Genomic DNA, 9,796 nt, shown 5'->3' with positions numbered 1-9,796 from the left:
ACAGGTCCCTGCCAGACATGCTTGACATGACCTCATTTACATGATATACACACGTGTGATTTGAACGATTATTATCTCACGAGTGTCTCTCTCACGTATGTAGGAGGTGTGAAATGTACAGTTCAGCTTATGTATTGTTACATCTCTATACACACACCCTTGAAGGTATCACCAGGTCAATCGGCATGACATGGAGAAGAATTCTCAAACGTCCAGGCAAATGACAAAAAGCATATTTCTATGGCAATTAGCTCTCTGCATAGATGATATTCTTTTTTTTTTTTACCTGATTCTTGTGGGATTGTCTGTGAAGGACAAAAAGGCAAATTTGGAAGCATTATGATGCATCATTTCCGCAATGTTGCTGTAATGCAATCCTATTCCTATTTTCTTCTTTCAAATGTCAAAGCGATTAATTTGAATTCAGCATCAACCACGACTCCCGGAACAACAGGACCACTCACGACTTTTCTGAAATCTTTAACGACGGCCACAAATCCGCCAAGTACCCCTCAGCCAACAACTTCTCCAGCAACCACCCAAGTCACCACCGGTCAGGGTTTGTACAACACCAGTTCCTTGTCGCTTGTAAAAGTCAGAGGTAAAAGAAGCGCAAATGCTACAGTGTTGTTGGGTGACACATGAATCTAATGTTGAATTCATTCTTTCGAGTCTACATAATTATAATCGGGCCCCCCCCAAAAAAAGTCTGTTTACGGTAACATAGGCCCAAAAACATAGGGTCGGTAGGTCGGGATTTTTTTAATTTATTTATTTTCCCCCAAAAAAACATATTTTTAAGTTATTTTGCCAAAAAAACAAAGACTTTTTAAAAAAAAAATATTTATTTTTATTTTTAATTTTTAATTTTATTTTATTTTCTCCCAAATGCCCAATGTCTAGGGTCGCGCGAAAAAATAGGGTCGGTCGAGATACCGTAAACAGACTTTTTTTTTTTTTTTTTGCCTTGGTTTTACAATAAACGGCGTCATCACACAGATCTGCACTCAAACGCATATTACGATTGGTAGTAAATCTGTCAAATTAGCAGACCCAATCGTCACGCTGAAAACTCAAATTTGTTAATGCATTGTACAGCATTGTATATATAAAGGATTGCATATCTTAGTTATATATATGTTACAGTCAAAACGGGAAATCAGTCATTACGGGTAATGACTAAAAGTTTTAGTCATTTACGGAAATGACTGATTTGATCAGTCATTACCGGAATTGCCTAAAATCTTTAGGCATTACCCGTAAATGACTAAACTTTGTGAATATTTTTTACCCTTATTGCCTGACTGCTAGTTCATGTTCAGTCATTACTGGTAATGTCTAGAGCATATTTTTAGTCATTTACGGGTAATGACTAAAGATTTTAGGCATTTCCAGTAATGACTGATCAAAACCGTCATTTCCGGAAATGACTAAAAGGCGAGATAACAACACGTACACTCTTGCAACAAAACATGGGATTCTAAAAGGTTCGTATGAAAGGAGTGGCCGGTTTGAACTATGTCCACAAAAACTCCTGGATACGGCAGACCTTAACTGTGACACAATCCTGAGCCTGCGAGAAACAGTTATTCGCGGATCACAGAGTGGTGGGCAGGGTTATATCAAGTGCAACTGTGCAGGAACAAAAAAGTGTCGCACTAACAGGTGCAAGTGCTACAAATCAAAGATAAAATGCAACAGTCGCTGCCACCAAAGCCTGAACTGCCACAACAAATGAAATGTGTGTGTGTGTGTGTGTGTGCGTGTGTGTGTGTGTGTGTGTGTGTGTGTGTGTGTGTGTGTGTGTGTGTGTGTGTGTGTGTGTGATTTACTTCAATTTTCCATTGATTTATTCTATTTTACTCCAGATTTCTGTTCAATTTATCGAATGTGTATTTGTCATTACAGCGTCAAAGTGTGTGTTCAAGACGGTTTAGTTGCAAGGGGTATTGACAGGGGGAGGGAGAGAGAAAGAGAGAGAGAGAGACAGACAGAGACAGAGACAGAGACAGACAGACAGGCAGAGAGAGAGACAAAGAGAGAGAGAGAGAGAGGCACAGACAGAGAGAGACACAGACAAAGACAGAGAGAGAGATAATTCCATTTTCTTTAAATTTCTGTTCATTTTATCTTTTCTTTATTCCAAATTTCTGTTCATTTTATCTAATGTGTATTTGAAATAAAAGATTGACAAATGTTTAACATCAGAGTTGCGAATAGATTGAGAGATTATGCGGTTCGGGGTTTGAGCGCTTTATGGCGAAGGGAGTGCGTTCTATATAGCATTTCTATTGGCCGATCTGAGAAGTACACGCATTTAGTGCGCGTTTTATAGCAATTGGCTTTCGCACACACGGGTGCAACCTTCGTGTCTACCACTCTGTGTGTTTTATAGCCTTTACAACCAAATAAATTTAATGTGTTTTTGCTTGATTTTTGAATTATTACTAAGTTTAATATTGACTTATGTTAAATATTGTATGGAAACACAATATCATGCATAATTGGATAAAAATTAGATGATTGTGGGGGAGCAAACTATGAAGACTCACAATTTTTGTAATAATGGGATTCATCTCAGAACGTTTAGTTCATGTTCAGTCATTACTGGTAATGTCTAGAGCATATTTTTAGTCATTTACGGGTAATGACTAAAGATTTTAGGCATTTCCAGTAATGACTGATCAAAACCGTCATTTCCGGAAATGACTAAAACTTTTAGTCATTACCCGTAATGACTGATTTCCCGTTTTGACTGTAACATATATATACTTAAGAAGAAACAAACAAATATGTTCTGGTTGACAAAATACGTATTTTTGTTTATCCGAAGGTTCTTCCGCAGCGATTTTCATACAGTATTATTATGATGGTTATTCAAAAACTTAAAGCAGCTGAACAGTCGTCGTTATTTTAGTTCTGTATGTTGCTTTGATGACTTGACTGTTTGTGCTTCCTTTTCCTCTAACTTTTTAGTTTGTGTATTGTACTTATTCATTCTTTCTTACTAAAACAAAAATTATTGCACGTATATTAAAAGAAAGAAAAGCAAATGCTTAAACGACTCGCCTTTGTTACCCCCGCCCCTCCCTGAACCACATTACCCCATAGAAGACTCCCTCGCTTTTAAGACCCCAACTCCCGATAAGACATTTTCAAAACCCTGTTTTCTAATATATTCTCTTCATAACCTCTGTAAGTGTACCCCCCCCCCCCCCCCCATTTTACGACCTGATTTTCTCAGAGGTTTTTTGGTTTTAAAAGGAGGATTCCACTACATATGACCCTACCCCCACCCCTCCATCCATCCATCCCAAATCTTCCTTCAATAATGTTCAAGATAACTCCTTATGTGACCTGTATCAATCCATTTAGTTATTCAACCCTAAGAATATTATTTCACATGTTCAATCTTGCACCATCCCCAAACTCCTTCCACCACCATCGCTAGCCTGACTTACTCAACATCCACCAAAATGTGAAATAAGAGATTTAAAAATATAACCAAGAATCATATTCATAATAATTACACTTTTTTGACCAAATTGAGGTAATTGGCTAGCCCAAACAAAACATGTATACTCAAGACACTTGTGTAACCTAATTTCTGACACTATGACATCATAACATGATGTCATCACAAATAGTCTAGTCAAGACTTAAAAAAACCAGACACTAAGCTGCGATCAAATCAAACAATGACACCATAGCTCAACTTATTTTCTTGATAGCTCAGTGGATATTTCAATGGTGAAAATCTTCTCCAGCAAACATTTTCATGCTGTGACTGAAATTTGATGAAAACAAGCCAAAGCTCTAGCTTCAAAAACGCCTTAAATAACGTCAATGTTAAGTTATTATAAATTCAACACGACCCTTGTGACCCCAACACTTGACGAGGGTCAATCAAACTAAGGTCAAGTCGGGAGATTATCAAACCCTGGAAGTGTGCAAGGTTTCAAAGCTCTAGCTTCAAAAACATCCGAGATAACATAAATGTTAAGTTTTATACAATGAAAATGACCCTGCTGTGACCCAAACATTTGACGAAGGTCAACCAAACTGGGGTCACTTCGTGAGCTCATCGAAACCTAAAAGTGTGCACAGTTTCAGAGATCAACCTTGAAAAACATCCAAGATAATCTCAACGTTAAGTTTTTTTGTCCGCGGCCGGCCGGCCGTCCGTCTGTACGGACGAACACATATGAATCCTAAGACTCACCAATTGCTCATGTGAGTCAAAATTGGAAACGTGACTCTGACCAGTGTACTCATCAATGTTATCCCATTCAGCAACAGGCTCGACCATACAGTCTGCAACGACAGTCGTGACTCTCCCAACCACATCCACTGATTCGGTAACCACGCCACTGAGGCCAACTACCATACCGACAACAACAACACCGTCAACAGTCATTTGGACATCAACCACCGGGTCATCTACCACCCAGTTACCTACCACCCAGTCCCCTACTACCCCGTCAACAGCCACTGATTCTACAACAATCCCGTCAACAACTTCTGCGACAACTGCTATTCCTACAACAACTGGTCCGTGTACAAATTCGTCAACCAATGCAACCGCTCGTAAGTGAATACCCGATGATGGGAAATAACTCCGTTGTTTGTGTGTGTGTGTGAAGTCAATCAATCAATCAATCAATGACGCTTATATCGCGCATATTCCGTGGGTACAGTTCTAGGCGCTCTGCAGTGATGCCGTGTGAGATGAAATTTTATACGGCCAGTAGATTGCAGCCATTTCGGCGCATATTTACCTTTCACGGCCTATTATTCCAAGTCACACGGGTATAGGTAGACAATTATTAACTGTGCCTAAGCAATTTTGCCAGGAAAGACCCTTTTGTCAATCGTGGGATCTTTAACGTGCACACCCAATGGGGGGAGGGTTCGGACACCGAAGAGAGTCTGCACACAAAGTTGACTCTGAAATAAATTTCCGCCGAACCTGGGATCGAACTCACGCTGACAGCGGCCAACTGAATACAAATCCAGCGCGCTACCAACTGAGCTATATCCCCGCCTCGGTGGCAATTACCAATCGTGCGTGCGTGCGTCTGTGTGTGTGTGTGTCTGTGTGTGTCTGTGTGTGTCTGTGTGTGTGAGCGTGTGTGCGTGTGCCTGTATGTGTGTGTGTGAGCGTGTGTGTGTGAGCGTGTGTGCGTGTGCCTGTGTGTGTGTGTGTGTGTGTGTGCGTGCGTGCGTGTGTGTGTGTGTGAGCATGTGTGCGTGTGCCTGTGTGTGTGTGTGTGTGTGTGTGTGAGCGTGTGTGTGTGTGAGCGTGTGTGCGTGTGCCTGTGTGTGTGTGTGTGTGTGTGTGAGCGTGTGTGCGTGTGCCTGTGTGTGTGTGTGTGTGTGTGTGTGTGTGTGTGTTGCGGCAGGAAAACAGTTGAATTTCAGGCGGCCAGTTTACTCGTCCTTCGTATCATCTCGCTCCTGTTTCCTTGTAATGTATTTGCCATCAAACGTGCTTTGAGTATTTTTTGCACTTAGGTCCAAAGTTCGACACTCTTCAGGAGGCGTACCCAACGTATGAGGACTACAAAAAGAACGCCTTGTCAAAACTAAAGAAAGACATGGGGCTACCCAAGTGGCTTTTCGAGAATGGACGACCCAACACCTGTGCCATCCGCATGAGTAAAGCCTTCCACGATGCAGGTGACTATGTGTGTGTGTGTGTGAGTGTGTGTGTGTGTGTGTCTGTGTATGTGTGTGTGTGTATGTGTGTGTGTGTATGTGTGTGTGTGTGTGTTTAGGGGTGGGGTAGACTTAGGACCATGTTGATGAAATAGCTTGCACTGTAAAACCCTGCCCTCCAAGCATCCACAGCAGCCGTTATACTGCAGTATAACTATAAGTGTGTAATTGTGCCTTTCAACTATCTTAATCAATTCAATTCCATTCAATTCCATTCAATTCCATTCAACTCAATTCAATTCAATTCAATTCAATTCAATTCAATTTAATTTAAATCGACTTTAGCACACCAATAATCTGTCTTCGCTAAGGCACACGCATCAGAGACTGTTTGAAACTTCACCGACTCAGGGATGGAGTAATCGTTCATTGCCCTACCTGTTGGTTTGCTGGCATCATGAATTAGCCTGACGCTACCATCTTCTTTGGGGATCGCGGCTAGTGCGCTTACGACCGTTGGCTTCTTACTTGCCACTATATAATTTCCTTTTGCTATTTGATCTAACAGTTCTTGTTCTACCACGTCGCGATGATCGTACGCTGATTTATGATTGCTTTGTTCTGCTGCTAACACACATGTTTTATGTTTTTCTGTTACCCGAAAACCGTGCTGTATACCGTCTAACAAAAAATCTCTGTCACAATCGCCCTCTAGCACTGAGTGCCACCTTTGAGATTTTGCACTAATAGATGCATGATTTCCTATAAACTCACAGTCATGAGGATCTAATTGAGGGAACGGGCTGGAATAGGTGGGGCCTACCGTTGTGTTGTCAGTTCGCTGCGCTGTATCCTAGGCACTGGTGTTTGCTGTCGCCTGGTGGTCTTTGCCGGGGTGCTCTTTTCCACACGTGTCACACACGTGTTCGAACCTGCAGCGGGACCCGTAGAGGCATGTGCCTTTGTTTGTGTACTGCAGGCACACCTCATTCCCACTGGGTCCCACAGGTCGTCGAATACCGCCGCTTCCCATCGTGGCCTTGCCGCTTTTGTTGCCTAGAACTTGGGCACGCTCACGGAGAATCACTGTGGACAGGTGGGGGTTGGGGGTCCCCCAAGCAAACCCGCTGGTTGCCTGGCGCTTTCTGTACTCGTCGTCGTACAGGAGTACCGACTGCCAGGAGAATCTTGCGCCGAGCTCGCCCACCATCTCCGTATAACCGAGGTAGGCTTCGTGGTCGAAGTCCGGTGCATTCATTAGTTTTGCCATTATTCTTGCATTTGCGACGATCCAGTGGCAGGAGGATACTTTGTCCAACTTTGGTTTGTTGGCCAGCTTGAGCGTGACACCTTCCCCGAGTGTCACCTCTTCCTCCACCGCCATAGAAGCCGGTACGAAGTCAACAATTCTTAAAAATGTCTCACCTAGTGAAGCGGTAGACTGTGTGGCCATGTTGCCAAGAAGGCCCTGGGGCGGTGCCACTTGGTCGGCAGCACGCAACGGCCCTCCCCCGTACTTCTTTTGCAGGTCTGCAACTGCTGCTTTTAATTCCACTATGTGGCCTCTTTTTAACTTGAGGCTTTCCAGGTCCTTTTCTCCTGCATATTTTAAAGCACTGAGGGTTGTGAACTCCTCTTTTTCCAGAACCTCAACCACAGGTTGGGGCAGATTGTTTGCCCATGAAGTAAAATTGAACTCCATTTTTGCAGAACTGAAAAAATCGCTGAACTTGCTTGCTGGCCGCTGCGCTGCTACTAATGACTTCGGTCCTCGCTCTCTCTCTCTGACTCCCCCATTTGTTACCATTGTTTCATTCCAGATGCTGTCCTTCACTCATCACCTCCCCCCTGCCCTCCAACCCTCTTCCATTCCCCGCATTCGTTCCCACGGGACTCTGCTATCACTTCCTCCTGCATTACCTCAACACCTCCCCCCCCCTTTTTAGCTGCATATCTGTCTCGTTTAAATAGAGTTTATGGTCGCTGACCGCTCCCTCTAAACTCACACTTAATTTAATCTAATTTAATTTAATTTAATTTAATTCAATTCAATTCAATGTTATCATCTGAATGTGGTACATTCAGAAATGTGTTTTAAGGTTCGGAAACAAAGGTTGAAACTTTATGTACGCGTCAAAAGACAGGAATCTTTTTCTTGATGACTTCTTTTCCCCCATGTCAACAATTTCTTCATTTTGCCGATCACTACATTCACATTTTAAATCCTTGAAGCTCAGGTGGTACAGCTCTGGTCTTGTGATCCTTGGGGCACGGGTTCGAATCCAGGCCGGTATGGACAGGAGTCAAAATGTATGTGAATTTATGTGCAGACTCAGAGACGGTATCTATGTCCCACCCCCGTGTCACCACAGTGGCACGTGAAAGACCTGGGTCATTCTGCCATAAATGCAGGTGGCTGATTACATCTAATCACGCACACAACTTTGTAGCCTGGCTCTGTTGCTGCTAGCTTTCCACTGGGAGGAAGCGACCTGAATTTCACAGCATTCGGACAATTGTAATAGTGATGACTATTGGAACCATGCACCGAGCTATGGAATCGGTCCCATCCAGGTCAGCGAGCTCAGTCGCACGTGCAGAAGAGAAATTCCGAATTTTTTAACACAAGTGTGTTCTCTCTGTTTTTAGGTCTAGGAATCGATCGCAGCCGCGTAGACAAGTCGAAGTGTGACACCAAGACAGCTGGGGTGAACGGCAAGGGCAAGGAGTACATCATCAGGGCGCTCTTCTTCAGGTGTTACCTCAGGGCCATCTGGGGCCCGCCTGACATCTGTGACGTTAAGGGCGAGGATGACGTCAAAGTAAGACCTGCTTCAGTTTAAGACTTTTTAAAAATTTAATTTTAACTTTGTTTTAGAATTCTTGTCTGTCTGTTTATCCAACCCCCCCCCCCCCACACCCCCCCCCCCCCCCCCCCCGCCATATAATTTTGATTTGCTTCAGCCTAATCTCCTTCCTTTCTTCCTTCCTTCCCCTCATCTCTTCCTTTCTCGCTATTCTTATTTTTTTCTTATTTTTCACATTTCCGTCTTTCCCTGCTTTCGTTCTTCCGTCATTTTCCCTTTTGGACCCTTTTGTTTTTTCTTTCATTTTTTTACATTTAGTCAAGTTTTGACTAAATGTTTTAACGTAGAGGGGGGAATCGAGACGAGGGTCGTGGTGTATGTGTGTGTGTGTGTGTGTGTGTGTGTGTGTGTGTGTGTGTGTGTGTGTGTGTGTGTGTGTATGTGTATGTATGAATGTATGTGTGTGTGTGTGTGTGTGTGTGTGTGTGTGTGTGTGTGTGTGTGTGTGTGTGTGTGTAGAGCGATTCAGACCAAACTACTGGACAGATCTTTATGAAATTTGACGTGAGAGTTCCTAGGAATGATATCCCCGGATATTTTATTTTTCGTTTTTTCGATAAATACCTTTGATGACGTCATATCCGGCTTTTTGTAAAAGTTGAGGCGGCACTGTCACACCCTCATTTTTCAATCAAATTGATTGAAAGTTTGGCCCAGCAATCTTCGACGAAGGCCGGACTTCGGTATTGCATTTCAGCTTGGTGGCTTAAAAATTAATTAATGACTTTGGTCATTAAAAATCTGAACATTGTAAAAAAAAAAAAAATGTTTTTAAAACGATCCAAATTAACGTTTATCTTATTCTTCATCATTTTCTGATTCCAAAAACATATAAATATGTTATATTTGGATTACAAACAAGCTCTGAAAATTAAAAGTACAACAATTATTATTAAAATAAAATTTCCGAAATCGATTTAAAAACAATTTCATCTTATTCCTTGTGGGTTCCTGATTCCAAAAACATATAGATGTGATATGTTTGGATTAAAAACACGCTCAGAAAGTTAAAAAGAATAGAGATAAAGAAAAGCGTGCTATCCTTCTCAGCGCAACTACTACCCCGCTCTTCTTGTCAATTTCACTGCCATTGCATCGAGCGGTGGACTGACGATGCTACGAGTATACGCTCTTGCTGTAAAAATGCAGTGCGTTCAGTTTCATTCTGTGAGTTCGACAGTTTGACTAAATGTTGTAATTTCGCCTTACGCGACTTGTTTCTTTCTTTCTCCCTTTCTTTTTACATTTAGTCAAGTTTTGACTAAATGTTT

At 42.4% G+C, this 9,796-nt stretch overlaps 1 protein-coding gene across 4 annotated transcripts in view; it reads left to right on the top strand.

Moving 5' to 3' along the window:
- Nucleotides 1-427: 427 nt before the first annotated feature.
- The window catches only part of LOC138973115 (uncharacterized), a gene marked incomplete at its 5' end in the record, with an annotated part of 10,613 nt that continues 1,244 nt past the window's right edge, over nucleotides 428-9,796 (top strand). The window contains 4 exon segments of one of the 4 annotated variants that reach the window (XM_070345779.1): nucleotides 428-553; nucleotides 4,300-4,587; nucleotides 5,515-5,679; nucleotides 8,308-8,480. In XM_070345779.1, coding sequence (XP_070201880.1) covers nucleotides 428-553; nucleotides 4,300-4,587; nucleotides 5,515-5,679; nucleotides 8,308-8,480 — 752 coding nt within the window. 4 annotated transcript variants of the gene reach the window in all.

The sequence above is a fragment of the Littorina saxatilis genome, linkage group LG8 (assembly GCF_037325665.1).
Source record: "Littorina saxatilis isolate snail1 linkage group LG8, US_GU_Lsax_2.0, whole genome shotgun sequence".
In the NCBI taxonomy this organism is placed as follows: domain Eukaryota; kingdom Metazoa; phylum Mollusca; class Gastropoda; order Littorinimorpha; family Littorinidae; genus Littorina; species Littorina saxatilis.
The sequence above is the reverse complement of the archived record's forward strand: the minus strand, read 5'-3'. Positions and strand labels throughout refer to the sequence as shown.